The 19401-nt window shown below is 39.8% G+C and overlaps 1 protein-coding gene across 1 annotated transcript in view; it reads left to right on the top strand.

Annotated features, from left to right (window-relative positions):
- The window catches only part of LOC128635651 (alpha-N-acetylgalactosaminide alpha-2,6-sialyltransferase 1), a 129915-nt gene extending 111017 nt beyond the window's left edge, over positions 1-18898 (top strand). Inside the window, exon 8 of the mRNA XM_053688739.1 lies at positions 17677-18898. Within this exon, the coding sequence (XP_053544714.1) occupies positions 17677-17847 (171 nt within the window). The 3' untranslated portion in view covers positions 17848-18898. The remainder of the gene's footprint in view (positions 1-17676) is intronic.
- The last annotated feature ends 503 nt before the right edge of the window (positions 18899-19401 follow it).

The following is a 19401-nucleotide window of genomic DNA, read 5'->3' as shown; positions in this document are numbered from 1 at the left end:
AGATCTCTGAACTGTTTGCTTTAAGTTCCATACCAATATTGCAACAATTGTTTCTACTCAAATATTCCTTGCTTCTGCTTGGCATCTACGAAGTTTTCTTTCAGTAAAAGTCTCACCAGTGATTTAACAGGTAGTTCAAACCATACTGCTTGTTTTATTCATTTAAAGAGCAACAAACCCTTATTCTAAAAACACTGCATAAGATCCTGCATAAAACAGGACATCACATAATTTTCAGGCCACAGTGTTCTAAGGGTTTGTTACTGGTAAACAAAACTTTGTTATTATGGATGCAAATGAAATTAAAAATGAGTTCTCTAACATACAACGAAAACTAGATTATCTTGCACAATGTTTAACAGAAGTTCAAACAGATAATACCGCATTAATACCACATATTCAATACCCCCAACCTTTCACTGGTAAAAGACAGGAATTCAGAGATTTCAAGACTGCTTGTAATCTTCTTTTTTCCATGAGACCCCGCACAAATTATTCAGACCGTATCAGGGTTTGCACCACTATTTCATTTCTACAGGGAGAGCCCAGAACCTGGGCTAACAGGTTTTATGAAAATAATGACCCAATTTTGGATTCATTACAAAACTTCTTTCAGGCTATGTCTAATCTATATGAAGATACAGATACGCAAATAACTGCAGAATCTAAACTACGCACACTCAAGCAGGGTAAGCGCACGGTGGAGGAGTACACAACTGAATTTCAAATGTGGGCAACAGACTCACTATGGAACCAAGTTAGCCTTAAGAATCAGTTTAGGCTGGGGTTATCTGAAAACCTTAAGGATGAACTATCTCGCCAGGAAATACCTGATACTCTTCCAGCACTTATTAAATTAAGCACATTCATAGATAGAAGACTCAGGGAATGGCGAGCAGAGAGATCCACTTCAGACGCAATACCCAGACGTCAGTTCACCTATCCTACAACATCTGAGAAAACACAAGGTACTGTAACCCCTATGGAAATAGGCGCCATCAAGGGGCCACTAAGTAATGAGGAAAAAATGAGAAGAAGGTTAGAAAACTTGTGCTTATACTGCGGACAAAAGGAACACACAGTCTCAAGCTGTCCTTCATTACAAAGACAAAAGAAGGGTAAGAAAACCGGTTATAAAAACATTTACCATATCTCAGATACAATGCAATTGACTTTACCTCTCTCTTTGCAGTGGGATCAGGAAAATATACACTCCAAGGCATTGATTGACTCTGGGAACTACATTGATTCTGTATATATTGTAAATAATAAAATTCCTCTGGTGTGCAAGCAGAACCCTGTGTTTGTTAAATCAATAGATGGAACTTTAATAAATAAGGGACCCATTACACACCAGACAATACCTTTGCTTACAATGATAAACAATGGGCACACTGAATATATAACATTTGATGTGATCCCCATATCACTACATACTGTCATTTTAGGATATAGTTGGTTACAGCAACATAATCCCAAAATAGATTGGGAACATGCAAAACTTACACTAGACTCAACATATTGTTTAAACACCTGTTACCCTCATAGTATTTTAGCATCATCTGAGACAGGGATACCAGGGATATATCAGGATTTGGCAGAAGTCTTCAATTTGAAAGAAGCAGAGAATTTACCACCTCACAGAAGCTTTGATTGCCCCATAGATATAATTCCAGGGTCCCCAATACCACACGGGAAGATCTATCCCTTATCTCAGGATGAGTTAACTTATTTAAGGTCATATTTAGATGATAACTTAAGAAAGGGGTTTATATCCCACTCTACATCTCCAGCTGCAGCAGGCATGTTTTTGGTAAAAAACAAAGATGGCACTCTAAGGCCTATAATTGATTATAGGGCCCTAAACTCCATAACCATAAAGAACAGGTATCCATTACCTCTAATACCAGAGATAATAGAACGGTTAAAAGGAGCACAAATATTTACTAAACTGGATTTAAAAGGGGCTTATAATCTTATCAGAATGAAGAAAGGTGACGAATGGAAGACAGCATTTCGGACCCGATATGGGTTATATCAATATAACGTCATGCCTTTTGGATTGAGCAATGCCCCAGCTACTTTCCAGCACTTTATTAATGAAATCTTCCGAGATCTAATGGATATCTGTGTTATAGTATATCTAGATGATATTCTAATTTATTCCAAGACAGAACAAGAACACGAAAGACATGTACGTTGGGTCTTAATGCGCTTAAAGGAACACAAGTTATATGCCAAACAAGAAAAGTGTTTATTTCATGTGAACAGGATTAAATTCCTTGGATACATAATAACTCCTAACAGGATCCAAATGGACCCAGATAAAGTTTCATCAGTACTAGAATGGCCTACACCAAAATCGGTTCGTGCCCTACAACGTTTTATTGGCTTTGCCAATTACTATCGAAAGTTTATCAAAAACTTTTCTGATATAGTAAATCCCTTAACTCAGTTGACTAGTAAGAAACAAAGATATAAATGGACTGAACAGGCCCAATCAGCCTTTGACTACTTAAAGGGACAATTCTCCAAAGCCCCATCTTACATATGCCAGATCCTAAGTTACAATATGTGTTAGAGGTAGACGCCTCAAGTTCAGGTATAGGGGCAGTTCTATCTCAACAAACAGAAAACAAATCAGAACTATTTCCTGTGGCTTATTACTCAAGAAGATTCACACCTGCAGAAAACAATTATAGTATAGGAGATAAAGAACTCCTTGCTATAAAGGTATCCCTTGAACAATGGAGGCACTTACTGGAAGGTACACACGAACCATTTAAAATCTTCACAGATCATAAGAATCTGGAATATTTGAAGAAAAGCAAAACTCTAACTTCCAGACAAGTAAGGTGGTCATTATTTTTAGGTAGATTCAATTTCTTGATCACCTACCGACCAGGAAGCCTGAATACCAAGGCTGATGCATTGTCCAGAGTACAGGAAATGACACCACAAGAGACCATGACTCCAATAGTACCAATCGATAAATTTATTGGAGTCTTAACACCTTTTGAGGAAGAGATTAAAAGGGCACAAGAAAAAGAAACCAATACACCAAAATCCTGTCATAAAAACCTAATTACGGGTTTAATAAACCATAAAGATCAATTATACATACCCTGTTCCTTAAGAAAACAAATATTGAAACACACTCACGATGAACCTTTATCCGGTCATACCGGAATACAAAAAACCATTGAAAAAACAAGAAGAAACTATTGGTGGCCCCAAATGAATCAAACCATTCAAGATTATGTCAATTCCTGTGACACTTGTGCTAGAAATAAAATAGATCATAAAGGGCCCATCGGATTGTTGACCCCATTGCCAGTTCCGGATAAACCCTGGTCCATGATCTCGATGGACTTTATTTTAGAGCTACCAAAATCACGAAACTATAACACTATATTAGTTGTCATTGATCATCTAACAAAATTGGGACATTTTATACCCCTAAAAAGGTTACCCTCCGCATTCACTACAGCTAATGTTTTCCTTAATCACATAGTGAAACTCCACGGACTACCCACTGACATAATAACAGATAGAGGTACACAATTCACCTCATCATTTTGGAGATCATTATGCATATTGTTAAAAATCACACCAAGATATTCAACAGCCTTTCATCCCCAAACCAATGGGATGACTGAGAAACTAAACCAAACATTAGAACAATATCTTCGTTGTTACATCTCCCATCTACAGGATGATTGGATAGATTATTTATCGATGGCGGAATTCTCTTACAATAATTCGGTGTCATCCTCAACAAAAATGACACCGTTCTATGTAACCTATGGCTATCATCCGACTACTTTGGCATTATCTAAAACTGACGTAAACTCACCAGCTGCTAAAGACTATTCTTCACAACTTGAAGCAAGACTAGCCCTAGTCAAAAAACACTTATCTGATGCAAAAAATTATCAGAAAGCTTATTATGATAAACGTCACAGACCCAGTCCAGTCTATAAGGTGGGTGACAAAGTGTTGCTATCTGTAAAGAATCTAAAACTACATGTACCCTCTAAGAAATTGGCGAACCAATACATCGGACCTTTTATCATCAATAAAATTCTGAACCCTATGACGGTATGTTTAACTCTTCCTGCAGCTTATAGGATTCACCCCACTGTACATGTGTCTCTGATAAAACCTTATAATTCTTCTATACAAACCAACCTTCAGACTCCATCTAAGTTACAAATAGATGACCACGACGAATTTGAGGTGGATCATATTCTGGATTCGAGAATCAAGAACCGTCACCTAGAGTACTTGCTAAAGTGGAAAGGTTTTGGTCCTGAGGACAATTCTTGGCATCGTAGCACTGAAATTTCTGCTCCCCGTCTGATTAGATCTTTTCATCGCAGGTATCCTTTGAAACCATCCCTCTCGTCGTTTGGGGGACCCCTTAGCGGGGGGAGTGTGTGATATACCTTTAAGGTATATCCCGCCTACCTTCCTCCACCCTATATCAGGCACACCTGAACAATCATTCCTTGCCTGAAAATTGTTTTCTCTTTGGAGCTTCTCTGATCGTATTCCTCATGTTGTGACTCTAAACTTGAATATTACTAACTTGCTTCATTGTTATTTCTTTCTCTCAGAACATCAGTTGTAAGTGAGGATATTATCTTATCATTTAACTTTCAAAAGTATTTCGTTTATTCTCAAATCTACCGGAATCCATTAAAACTTCAATCCGGATCAAGGAGCCACCGGATCTACTTGCAGCGTTCCGGAAGCCGCACTCACACCAACGCCGTATACCGGTCACAGAGGTAAACTGTTCTCCTCAAATCTAAGGTAATATTTAATCCACTTTAAAAGCATCAATTACTTACCTTGTCTCTCTCTGGAAAGCATCCGCATTACCTCGCAAATATCCTCTGCTGAATATTCTACCGGTTATCACTAAAGTCTGTCTGTGTTGTATATATTTTTTTTTTTCAATTAAATGTTTTATTGATTTTCAAACCAAATAATATAACATGCAAACACTTGTGCTCTAACATAGAGTATATAAGCATTAACGGAGGTACAATGAAAAACAGATAAAAGTATACACAGGATAATCTGTACACTCTACTTAGGGATGTCAACTCATCACATTGCTTAATGAGACATCACCACTTGAGAAATTATAAACATAAAATACAGGAATAAGGCATACAATATTACAGAATTAGTAGCTCACTTTGTTAAATGATCACGGATCTCATTGCTCCCACAAAAAAATAACATCAGCAATAAAATCCTGTTTGCCAATGAACACATAATGTATCTTCTCTAGCTCTAGGACATGATCTACCTCATGTGACCACATAGTGACAGTTGGAAGCGCACATTTCTTCCAAAACCTAGGAATCAGACGCTTTGCACAGTTAATCATACATTGGAATAATCGCTTCCTATACTGACAGGGGATTTTTGGAGTATCATTCAATAAAATGATGTTGGGTGTAAGTTTTATGGAGGTCCCTAGTTTGGTATTAATGTTTTCCGATACACCTGACCAGAATGCACTTAAGAGTGGACAGGACCACCAGATGTGGGACAGGGTGCCCATCCCACCACAGTGCCTCCAGCACAGAGGGGAGGAACTTGGGTAGATACTATGAAGACGGTGTGGGGTCAGATACCACCTAGAGAGCAGTTTGTAATTCATTTCAGCTATAATTATAGAAATAGACGATTTTTTGGTCTCTCTAAATATATGGCTCCATTTAGGTTCTGTCAAGGTTTCGTGTAGTTCTACCTCCCATTTAGAGATATAAGAAGGTTTTTTACTGGGAAAGGAGCCTCGTAGTATCTTGTAGATGATGGAAATGTGTGACCTGGTGATCGAGGGGGTAGTGCATAATGTTTCAAAGGTGGTAAGGGGTCTAACAAGGTCTGGTTTGTGGGGGCTAGTTAGTATAGCATGTCTGATCTGAAAGTACGGGAACCAGAGGTGAAAAGGGGGTCCCAATGTTTGAGAAAGCTCGGACTGTGGACGTAAAGTACCCTTATCTAACACTGTATGAACCGGAATGTTTGTGGGCACGGATTGGCGGATACATCAATTCCCAAATAGCGTATTTTATTTGTAATTTGAAAGTTAGTTTGGTTAGTGAGAAAGGCGTGTTCTTCCTCAGATATGTGTAGGGGCATCAACATTGATTTTCCCATGTTAATGGAAAAATTGGAGGCTTGTTTGAACTCCTCCAGTTCATTGAGAAGGGATGGTATAGAGGAGAGTGGGGAGCGAATCGTAAAAATAATGTCGTCTGCGTAGAGGAGGCACTTTTGCTGACTACCCCCAAAAGAGACCCCCTGTATGTTGGTGTTGGTTCTAATCCTGGTCGCTGCTGTCTCCACTACTAAGGCGAACAGCAGAGGGGATAAGGGGCATCCCTGACGTGTGCCATTTTTTATGGGGATTTGAGTGGATAGTGTGTTGTTAGCAGAGATTCTGGCTGAGGGGTTATGATATAGTGCCTTTATACGTGATATTAACGCCTCCGAAAAACCAAACTTTGACAGAGTGGCCCAGAGGAAATCCCAGTCCACCCTGTCAAAGGCTTTCTCCGCATCCGTGGACAGTAAGACCAGGGGGGATTTGGAGGAGATAGATGTAGTCAGGGTTTGTAGGACCCGAATTGAGTTATCCTTAGCCTCCCTACCTGGGATAAATCCCACTTGGTCTGTGTGTATAAGTAGAGGGAGGATTCTATTTATTCTCGTTGCTAATAACTTGGCATATAACTTCATGTCTATATTTATTAGGGAAATAGGGCGGTAATTGGTGACTTGGTCTGTGGGTTTGCCGGGTTTAGGTATGACAGTAATTGTAGCTTCCAATAAAGACTGTGGTAAGGGGTTTGTATTGTCGATGGAATTGTATAGTTGAAGGAGGTGAGGGCATAATTGAGACTTAAGATGATGGTAAAATTTAGGGGTAAAGCCATCTGGACCTGGGGCTTTTCCTTGGGGGAGATTCTTAACTGCCATTAGGAGTTCCTGTAAAGTGAATTGCGAGTCCAGAGACTCACATTGCTCTTTAGTTAGAGTGGGTAGTTGCGCCTGAGCTAGAAAATTATCAATGAGTCTGTTTTTAGATGGGGTATCCAAGGATGGGAGGTTATATAAGGAAGTGTAGTATTCTGCAAATTGATTAACTATATCGGGGTTAGAAGTATAAAAGGATCCAGAGGCATCCACTATTTTGGGAATAAAAGATTTATAGTTTTTCTTCTTAAGGGATCTGGCTAAAAGGCGTCCTGCTTTGTTACTTTCAATAAAGAATTTGGACTTGGTCGTAATTGCCCTGAGGTGGGCATTTTTAATCAGATATTGGGTAAGTGCTTCCCTAGCCTGTTGTGACTGTAATAAAAGCTGTGGGGATTTGGGGTTTAGTTTTAGCCTACGTTCTTTTTCCTGAAAATCAGAGGTTAGTGATGTGTAGAGTGTTGCTCTTTGTTTACGCAATTTGTGTGTGTGGGTTAATATAACGCCTCTGATGTAGCATTTGTATGCCTCCCAATTATTAGTTATTGAGGTCTCAGCTGGATTGTTGAAATTAAAGAATTCAGTAGTTTTCTCTATTATATCAGTAGTTATCAGGGGATCTGTTAATATCTGGTCGTTAAGTCTCCAGTGTTGCTGCTGTTGAGGCCTAGCTGACCATTTGAAAGTGGAGAGGACCATGCTATGGTCTGACCAGGGGGTGTGATGTAGACGGGAGTCAGAAAGAACTGTCAACATGTTTTTTTTTTTTTTTGACATAATGTTTTTATTGAGGCATTGAGTGAAAACAATACAGTAAAAAGTATGTCCAGGCACGGAACAAAAACAATAAAGAAACTGATACAAGACACATATTGAAGGCAGGCAAGGGTTACAACCCTGGTGTGCCAGTGTAATATTTGTTATCTTAGTAACTATACTATAGTAGTTCAGTGTTGAGTATAAAGTGTAAAATTTAAAACTATATTTATGAAAGACATGTGACTGGAACATATAGGAAAGGAGCCTCGTTTTTTTTTTTTTTATAACAGGTAACAAGTGGTCTCTACCCTCAAGATAAGAGGTATTCTAAGAGCTGAAAATAGTGAGAGGTAGGGAGCTGGCTTTTGTTAGGCCTCCCGTAGGCCTAAATGTATGAGGGGGGTGGGGAATACAGCGGGCAAGAGCCGCTCGCAACGGAGGGGAGAGGGGAGGGCGGAGCCAGTTGAAGTGTTATGAAGGTTCAGACTACAGGGCTAAATAGAATGGAATGGAATCTCAAGGCTTCTAAGTATACTCCTAGTGGGGTTATTTTTAACCTACATCTCTAGGGAATATTAGCTAGTAGAGGAGCATTATCAGAGCTTAGGATGGCTTAGCACTGTCATCACGGTAAGACTTATAGACTATGGGTCAGGAGATTATGGGAGTATGCTGGCTTTGACCATAGTAAAGTTATGCAAGAGCGGAAATATTAGGAAGTGTGGAATACAAGGGACTTTTGGGGGAGCTCCTCACCTGGGGAAATGCTAGCTATAAGCGATGTGGGAGAAAGGAGAAGGGGTATGACCCGCAGGCAGCAAGCCAGCGGGAAAGGGAGGAGAGGAGCTCAGCTGGAGCAGGAAATTCGTGTTATCAGTAAATTCTACATAGGGGGTATACCATTATTGGCAGAGAACATGTGCGGGCTAAGTAGAGAAAGTACCCCTATATAGGGGGAGATGAAAATATCTCTGAAAATACCTAGAGCATGAATAACAAACATAAGATAAACATAAATAACAAAACTCAGTGTCATAGGCATAAGAGAGCCACGTGAGCTTAAAATATCAATAACTGCACATTCCCTTGAGATCACAGCAATTTAGGGAGTGTGATACATAGCAGAGTCATTTAATATAAGCACATAACAAAAATAAAACAAACAGTCATCCATCTAAATAGAAAGTATCAAAAAAGACACAACTTGTTATACTATAGACATGTATACCATGTAGAAGCTGAATGGCCTCTGTATGCAGAGAGCAGTATACACTATAGTGAGGGGTAAGGGCGCAGCAGTCCACATGGTATGTAACCTAACCACAGAAAAGGATTCTTAGTATAATGATATCAGCTGTCATAGTTATCCTTCTGGAGAGATTTTAAATATATATTATTAATAAATAAACAAACTAGGTAGGAACCAGAATACCGTGGGGTATATGGGTCTAAGTTAGTATAGACAGGGCGGTATGGTAGATATGTCACATAAGGTAGAAACATAGGAGTGAGTGCCAAATTGGCTATATAACAAAAATTCTAGGCATATGAGAACTCTGTGTTCAAGCAGACTCTGTGGTTATAGATAGTATGCAACTGGCTAAATATAATAACAAACAGATGATTAGTGTTCCAAGTCATTGGTCAGAATAAAAATGTAGTTTCACTAACATGAAAACTGGTGGAAGCTACACAACCCCATTATGACATCTCAAACTTTAGGGCTAATATTAGCATTAGATCATTTGGGGGCAGATAAGATAGACAAGGAGGGTCTTTTTATATAGACTTAAGATCATCATCACAACTCTGAATGAGCCTAGAGAGATCTAACAACAGCAGGCTATAAGCGTCATGAGGGCAATAGGTATGGCAACGTATTAATAGGGATATAGCGTTACACAAGGCCATCAAACAGTTTTAGGTAAAAGTTCCACTTCAGCATAGGAGAGCTGCCTGTAATGTGTGAAGCTACCCGGTCATGTTGGAGTCCCCCAAGTGTGCAATGTGTAACAGACATGCAAATAGCAAGCCTCCCGGGTCAAAAGGGTCTTTCAGCAGCTTGGTGAGATGTGCTGAATCAATCCATGAAGAACTAGACAATAGCTCGCTTGACTGAGACTCATGATCTGGGGGAGGGCTACCGGTTACGTGCTTCAGAACATGGAGGGCTGTGTGAGTTGTCACCTCTAGGCTACTGACTTTATACATGCCTGTCAGCTTTACTTGCGATGTCTCTCGCTGAACAGCGCAACGCTGTGCAGGACCTGCGCGGATTTTAAATGGCCTTAGGGCACTGTGTTGTTCACAAGTTACCAACTGTTCCGCAACCACGGATATGGGGCTCCCCTTTTCCATCTCACCCGCCTCCATAACAGCCCACGGCTTTCCTCCGTTGCAGTGCGGCAAATGTTCAGTAGTGAAGAGATCATCGTGGTAGGCAGAGTTCTGTATAGCGGTAACTGGAGGCTTGCAAGTGTTAGGAGTGAGAGTGGCTTTCTCGCTTAGGTAAGGAGGGGGAGAGAGCTGGAAATGTTGCCCAGTGACTATCAGGGTAAATCTTTCAGCTCCCGATGTAGCGGTGGGGATATGGAACAGGTCAACCATGCTTGGCTGTATCTGGTCTCTACTTGCCGTTTCAGGGAGAGTACTGGTGGAGCCCTCTCTGCATTGCCTTTCTTGCGAACGTGTAGGAGTATGCTGAATAGGCAGTGAATATTCTGTCTGGTTTGCCGCGTGGGAGTCATAGCTGGGAAGGTAGGAGACGCCATCTTTATTGCGCATCTCTATGATGGTAGACCTCAAGCTGTGAGACTGACTGTCAAATTTTGCGATCAGATCCTCCAGTAGAGAAAAAAGGTGTGTAGGCAACTCCTCCATCTTAAGGGGTATGTAGGTAAAAGGTATATAAGCCTCCAAGACGCAAAAAATCAAGGTTTTAATAGTCAAACTGTAGGAGCTCTGGAATAGTACGTCTTGGTGCTTCAGTGGCTGGCTCCGCCCCCCCTGTCAACATGTTTTGATCACATAGGATATAGTCCAGGCGTGTGTAGGAGCGCTGGGGGTTCGAAAAAAAAGTAAAGTCTCTAAGTGTGGGATGTCTAACTCTCCATGTGTCGAAGAAGGGAATGGTTCGTAATGCCTGCCAATTGGCTTTGATAAGGGTATTTCGGAGGTATGATTTGCCTGAAGATGTATCTATAGTTGGGTTGATAGGAAAATTTAAGTCCCCTCCTAGTATTATGGGTCCCTTAGAGATATCTATGATGTGATTACTAACTTTACGGAAAAATGAAGGCGGGGGACGTATTGGGGCATAAATATTAGCTAAGGTGAGTGGTCTACCATAATATAGTCCTACTAAAATCAGTATTCTACCCTCTGAGTCTTGATATTTGTCCAGTAGCTGGAAGGGTGTTCCCTTTCTGAATGAGATACTAACCCCATTATGCTTCGATGGGCCTGAGCTAAGGAAGTGTTGGTCGTAATAGAGGTGAGAAAGGGAGGGTTCATTGGCTTTTCTAAAGTGAGTTTCTTGGAGCATAATTATGTCTATGTGTTTTTTAAAGAAATCGTGGAAAGCAAGTGACCGTTTCTGGGCGGATAAGAAACCTTGCACATTCTGAGTGGCAATATGAAAAGCGCTAACCTGGGATTGTATGTTCCTGGGGGAGTGAGTGGTGGTCTGTGCACAAGACATATTTTGATAAGACTAAACCAATACAATGACAAGTAAACTATACTCTATGCAATCGTTTTTGAAATAGAATATTAAGTGTCTGGATTAAGGAAGGAAACAAGAGTAAAGAAGAGGGGATGGAGAAAAGATAAAAAGAGAAGGAGAGGGGAAGAGGGGGGAGAGGGTAGGGAGGGGAGAGTCTTAGAGGGTAAAGGAAAGGATATAATAAGAAGAAGATGAATTGAGGAGATAAAGAAAGAGTAGTGAATGCAACAGTGGGGGAAATCACGGCTCAACGGAGCCCACTCAAACGGGAGTTTAAACAGTAAATACATTAAAGGGTATTCAACCTCATGAGTAGTACCGCATTATGTAACTTAATGCTACACATTAAAACATGATGGAAACAGTGCAAGAGAACCTAAAGAAAAAGAGGGGGAAAACAGGTTATTATAACAGTTTGCAACCAGGACTGAATATACTCATGGCTCAATACGCTCAGCCCGGAATAAGAGCACTTATGGTGACATTTTAAACTAGGCAGAACAACAATAGTATTACAGTGCATAACGTTTAAATCTACATACTTATTGAATCCAAGAACAACATAATTAAAGAGAAAAATAAAGGTGAAAGAGAATTATAAATGAAGTCTCAAGTAGAGAACTGCTGTCAATTCTCATCTCTGGGTTGTTCAAATCTCCAAACTTAAGAGGAGCTACTAAGCTTGGGGACCCGCATGAATAACACGGGCTCCATTCCCAGGGGTCTCTGTCTCATACTCACAAGGCTGTAGTCTCAGGAATAATTTTTGAGTCCACAGAGTCAGACATCTTATCAGGTAACATCTTGAGATTTAGGGGTTGCAGGAATGTCTATCTTCTTGCTACGTTTGCTCGCAATTTCGGACCACAGCCCTTTTGGTGGTCTTGAAGGTGGAGGTGGGTTAGTAGTGTTAGGGCTAGGGATCTGGGCCTCCAAAGGTGGAAGGCCCAGCTGTTTGCAGAAATTCGTCGCTTGAGAAGGATTCAAGCATTCATATCGTTTCCTGTTCTTGATAACTTGCAGAGAGACTGGGAAACCCCACCTGTATGGGACCTTTATGGAGCGGAGATGGGATGTAAGAGGGGCATATTCTTTTCTGATTTGGAGTGTCCTAGCGGACAAGTCCTGAAAAATTTGAATTTTTGCACCCATGAATGAGAAATTGGGTTGAGACCTTGCAAGCTGGTAGATTTTTTCCCTGTCTCTGTAGCTTTGGAAGCAAATTACAATGTCTCTAGGAGGCTGGTTATCGCTAGGCTTGGGACGCAGGGAGCGATGGGCTCTCTCCAGGGGCACTGCGTCAATTACGCGTTGATCAGCTATTGCTAAAGATTGAAACAAATCTTGAAGATGATCTTGAATATCTTCAGCCTTCACGGATTCGGGTACACCCCTAATGCGGAGATTATTTCTTTGTGCCCTGTTCTCCATGTCGTCTACCTTGTTTTCCAACTCTTTAATCTGTGTGCTCTGATCTTCTAAAGCGAGGGACATGCCAGACATTTCTTTTGCCCATTCCTCTCTGTCATCCTCCAAGGCCTCCACACGGAAGCCCAGCTCATTGATATCTCTCTTTAAGTCGGCACACTCACTTTTAATACATGATTTGACTTGATTTATTAAATCCTCTATGGCTCTCATAGTGACCGGGCTGTCTTCACCACGTGAAAAACTGCTTGGTGAGGATTGTGGTAGTTGTGATTCATCAGGGCCTTCAGAATGATATTCATCCTCGCTGTGTACTTGAGAGGTTTCTGGCTTTTTCTTTCTATCGGTACTTTTAAAGAAAGTATTCATTGTGCTGGGGGTAGTACTATGCTTCTGATTTTTCTCCATTTTAGTATTTCTGCGAAGCGCCATCATAAGGCCGAAGCTCCCGCAAGGGGGCCTAGTCTGGGCAAAGCTAAAAGTGCAAAAGAGTGAGTTGCAGGCAGTATGGTCTGTAATAAAGTCCCTTTGAGAATAATTGTACCTCCTGGGGGATCAAGTTTAGATCATTAGGTCAGGACAATAAAAGTGCATATGTGGAGTCGAAGCAGAAAACAGCTGTAGCAGTGGGAGGCACATATAAGAGTGTTGGTGCTTGCTAGGGACCAGGGTGAAGTAAATAGGAAGGGAAAACGTTTATGTCAACCCAGGGCTTATATTATAAGTTGAGAGGCTAAGTCTGGCATATAATAATAAAGGATATTTGAAAGTCCAATGTGACTCTGTGGGCTATATTTCGATGGGGAGTCGGGTCGCAATATTACTTGATCTTTTCAGGGGTGACTGGATAGGTATAACGGGCCGCCATGCTGTCTTACCCCTTAGTTGCTGAGTCGGAGGCACGGGGGAAAAAGAGCTGATGAGGCAACGATAACTCAGTTGCTCAGGTATCGGAGAGAGGTGTCCCTGCTAATCCCTCCAGTTGGGCACTCATTGCGGGTCTGTGCTGGGTCCCAGATCTATCCTGGGAAAGGACGTCTCGTGAGGCGGGCGCTGATTGCGGCCTGTGCGGTCCTCCGCAGGTCTGTGTAGTCGGGCTCCCGCCCGCTATCAGGGTCTCAAAATGCTGTAAGCATATGTCACAGTGCTTGTAGGCACTTTTTGGGCGATCGGTTCAGTATAGGCTGTTCCCGGAGTGGGTCTTCGTTACTGCCGTCGTCGGAGCTCTAGTGTGGTGCGACCATCTTGGACGCCCGCACGCTCCGCCGCTCGTGTTGTATATATTTTATGTATGAATGTGTGAGTGCGTGAAGACGTTCCTAAGAATTGTTACAATAAGGATACAACTACTGATGTTATAATAATTATACCTAAGGACATATTATTTCTATCAGATCTCTGAACTGTTTGCTTTAAGTTCCATACCAATATTGCAACAATTGTTTCTACTCATATATTCCTTGCTTCTGCTTGGCATCTACGAAGTTTTTCTTTCAGTAAAAGTCTCACCAGTGATTTAACAGGTAGTTCAAACCATACTGCCTGTTTTATTCATTTAAAGAGCAACAAACCCTTATTCTAAAAACACTGCATAAGATCCTGCATAAAACAGGACATCACACTAATAGTTACATTGTATCTATCTTAGGGTTTATTTTTATTTTAGAGGCAAGTTTGTATTTATTTTAACTAGATAGAATAGTTATTAAATAGTTATTAACTATTTAATAACTTCCTAGTTAAAATAAATACAAAAGTACCTGTAAAATAAAACCTAACCTAAGTTACAATTACACCTAACACTACACTATCATTAAATTAATTCCCTAAATTAAAGTGAAGGTAAACTCACCCTAATTTCGATCTAGTATAACATTCTTTTTTTAAAATAAGTAGGAGTTTCATTCATCAATTGTTATTTATGTGTGTATATATTAAGTTCTCACGGTTATAAAACTATGCCTAAACTATCCACTAATTCAGCCCGTCTATTTTTTTTTTTTTTCTGTGTATATCACGTTTTTTCCCCAACCAATTTAAACTCTGGCCGTTAGGCGGCCGTCACTCGACCGTCACTCGATATCATCCGCCCCTTCTTTCATTTGCGCATGCCTAATTTATTTTTAATTCCGAATTAATGCCAAGAGCGCACCCGTTTGATTTCGCGCATGCACAGTAGAAAATATTGCCCGGCGATTATGCGCATTGAAAAGCAGTATCACGATTTGCGCATGCGCATTGCAATCTGAACGCGGATTTGTGACATATAGTGAGTGGGTGGGGCCGCTGAAGACGTCACACAACGAAGAAGGAGGAAGTAGGGATGGGGAGGAGTCGGGTTCCAAACATTAGGGAATTAGTAATGTAAATTTTATTAAAACTATGGCAGCAGTATTAAAAAAAAGTTAGCGACTACATGAATGAGAAAATGATAAATGGGAGGTTGTCTGCAAGAAAAAAAAACCTTTACCTTCACTTTAAATACAATTAAATTAAATTATCTAAATTACAAACCCCCCCCCCACTAAATTACAGAAAATAATAAACAAATTACAAGATTTTTAAACTAATTACACCTAATCTAATCCCCCTAACAAAATAAAAAAGCCCCCCCAAAATAAAAAAAAGCCCTACCCTACACTAAATTACATATAGCCCTTAAAAGGGCCTTTTTTGCGGGGCATTGCCCCAAAGTAATCAGCTCTTTTACCTGTAAAAAAAAAATTACAAATCCCCCCCCAACATTAAAACCCACCACCCACACAACCAACCTTACTCTAAAACCCACCCAATACCCCCTTAAAAAAAACTAACACTAACCCCTTGAAGATCACCTTACCGGGAGAAGTCTTCACCCAACCGGGCCGAAGTCCTCAATGAATCCGGCAGAAGTGGTCCTCCAGACGGGCAGAAGTGGTCCTCCAGACGGGCAGAAGTCTTCATCCAGACGGCATCTTCTATCTTCATCCATCCGTCGCGGAGTGGGTCCATCTTCAAGACATCTGACGCGGAGCATCCTCTTCATCCGACGACTAAGACTGAATGAAGGTTCCTTTAAATGACGTCATCCAAGATGGCGTCCCTTCAATTCCGATTGGCTGATAGAATTCTATCAGCCAATCAGAATTAAGGTAAGAAAAATCCTATAGGCTGATGCAATCAGCCAATAGGATTGACGTTCAATCCTATTGGCTGATGCAATTAGCCAATATGATTGAGCTGGCATTCTATTGGCTGATTGGAACAGCCAATAGAATGCCAGCTCAATCCTTTACTGTTTTAAGCTCAATACTTTACTGTTTTAAGATTCATATTGTTTTAATAAATTGTTTTAATAAACTGTTTTAATAGAATTGTTGATACATATTTTGTGTAGACACACATTAAATTATATTTAGTCAACATTTAATTGTCATATATTTTTGTATAGCTGACTCTTTTAGGTGCACCCTTCACTTTTTCAGAAAACCTCAGAGGTGCCATCAGACCATCTAAGGACTAAAAGGGATTTGTTATATTTCTTCCCTCATATGTGCACTCTCACCTTAAGAGACAGTCAACTGCCAGGGTGCTGTAAAATATTCATTACTCCAACAAACTTATAAGCACTCTCTGGACTTGCATCAGCAAATGTAGCTTTTTATTGTAACGTTTCGGGACCACACGTGTCTCTTCTTCTTATAAAGTGCTTTTTTGTGGGGTACTCACTGGTACTACCACCTCTGTCATATTATAACAGGTTATATTTGTAATGATCATGTAAATACTGTAGTTATCACAAGAGAGGGATTGAAAATAGATCACGCATTGTAAATTACCTTTGCCTTTTGCTTTTTTGCCCAATATATCAATCAATAATCAATGAGTACCGGTGTTCTGTCAGAATAAGCTACTCATCAGAAAAATCTACGCTATCACTGAGCATGTGCTATTTCATGTCAGCGCATTCCAAATCTGTATCCCAAATATGTTTGGAATGCTGTGACCTCAGACAGCGCATACAGAGTTATAAGGTAGCTTTTTCTGACGGTGGAGAAATTCCTTAAGCTATGTCTCTTTGACTGTTTGGTTACCCGCATGCATAGTCACATAGGTAGCTTTTTTTGATGGATAAAGCAGGTAGCTTTTTTAAACGGATATGTTTACAAACAATTATTTAAACTGTGCCTGCGCAACCAACGGGGGTTTAACTGAGCTTAATCAAATAATACAAAAATATGGATTATAATTTATTTGATGAACCCCAATATTGCTCCCTTCATGTAGCAAATAAAAATATCCGTCAGAAAACGCTACCTCTGTGACTGCGCATGCGGGTATGCAAACAGTAAGTGTCTTGCAACAGGTTCTACATCTATAAACATTTAAGAAGTAAATGAAACTTTTAAATAATAATTATTTGTTAGTATCTGAAAATAATTGTCAAGCTCTGCGCACAGCTTTCGTCTTGTCCGGTGAGCTGTTTACTTGTATGACAGTTTAGCAGTGACAGTGCACGTTTAATATTTTTCAGTTAGCTATTTCAAATTGACGATGCACAAATCAGCAGACAGAGATTTTATATAGAGGAAATTATCAAGCTTGGCTGTGTTTGACGTGGTAATATTGTTCTATTCTTGATATATTCTAAACAGAGTTTTCAGGACTGAGTTTTCTGCTGCAATAATGCATTTGTCAGAAGTCAGTAATATACATATATAATATACAGAGAATAAAACTCCTGTTTGTATAATGCCCAGAACTTTTTCTCACCCATACAACAGGTTAATGCGTACGGATTCATGACAGAAAATTACGACCAGTTCTCTGGCTATTACTATGATCGTGTGAAAAAGCCACTGAGGTTCTCAAAAGATCACGACTTCTTCCTAGAGAGAGACCTGTGGAGAAAACTGGACTCACTTCAGGTTATCAGACTGTATCGTCGGACGTGAAGAAGGAATTCCTGAGGTCACATGACATACAGCCAGGATAAAACCAGTGGAGATTCACTTATTGTTTATTGAGGCAGAAAATGTGATATCTGTCTGTCTATCTATCCAGACGCTCATCTATCTATCTATCTATCTATCTATCTATCTATCTATCTATCTATCTATCTATCTATCCATCTACCTGTGGACTTTCAGAATGAGCTGACCTTGAATAAAACTCATAAAACAAAACACATATCATTATCTTTAATATAACTGTTCTGCACATATACATTTGGGATTTTACTGGAAAATAATGGTGAAAATGTGGGATCATGGGATGTAATATACTTCTGTTATATACCACACCTGTCAGCAGCATACTCACACCAGGCTACTGATCAGACCCATTATCCAGCAGACCCTCTATAAGCCACCAGCCACATTTAAAGGGCATGAAACACGAAATGTTTATTTTATGACCCAGATAGAACATACCATTTTAAGCAATTTTCCAATTTACTTTTATTATTAAATGTTCTCTTGGTATCCTTTATCCTACTAGGAACTTACTGAATACATCTGGTGAGCCAATAAAAAGACAAGAGGTATATATCTGCAGCCACTAATCAGCAGCTAGCTCACAGTACTGTATTACTGATCCTGAGCCTACCTAGGGATGTTTTTTTAACAAAGGATAGAAAAAAAGAGAATGAAACAAATGAGCTAATATAAGTAAATTGGAATGTTATATAACATTGCATGCTCTATCTGAACTGTGGAAGTTTACTTTTGACTTTACTGCCCCTTTAAACCTCTAGCATGGAAAAGTAAGCCATTTTTTCCATGTGAGATAATAACCCCTTTACTGCTGAGCCATTTTCACCCTGTGCTGACCTGTTTTGGAATTTTTAGGTGCTGCTTACATTTAAGTCCTACACATATTACACTGTATATTGTTAAACAAACATTATTTTATGTATATTTCATGGCTTGTGATAACTCTACAACAAAATGTGGGAAAAAATTATATTTGTAATAAATGTTTAATAAACAAGGTTTAAATAAAAAAGATTGTGTGTGTTTTCTCTAAAATCTAGAGTCAAAAGAAAGAATGGGGTTATCCTCATAATAATTAAGGTCTTTTGGTTTATTAATATCAATTTTATTTGCACATAGAAGCTCCCATGAGCCTCTGCTGAAATAAATGCACATTTATTCCTGACATGTGATCACTATTTATCACAGTGATCACCTGGCTATTAAAACTTATATAGGGGCTTTAGTTTAAAGAGGGGCTTATGGGCTTTAAAACAGGGGTTTTGTGGGTGTCTAGGCTTTTTGATCATGTTGCAGGTACTTAGAGACCCCTTGCTACAAAATATGTGTTTTTTGTTATTTAATTTTTAATTAATGTGTAGCCCCATTACATACAACACTAGAAAGGGCAGGCGATTACCTTTCAAATGGTTTGTCTTTGGAGTTTGTAGGAGTTAAAGGGACAGTCTACTCAAAGATTTGTATTGTTTAAAACGATATACACTGTTACTACCCATTCCCCAGCTTTGCACAACA

The sequence above is a fragment of the Bombina bombina genome, chromosome 1, assembly GCF_027579735.1.
Source record: "Bombina bombina isolate aBomBom1 chromosome 1, aBomBom1.pri, whole genome shotgun sequence".
Lineage (NCBI taxonomy): Eukaryota > Metazoa > Chordata > Amphibia > Anura > Bombinatoridae > Bombina > Bombina bombina.
Note: the sequence above shows the minus strand (reverse complement) of the source record. Positions and strands in the feature narration are given on the sequence as shown.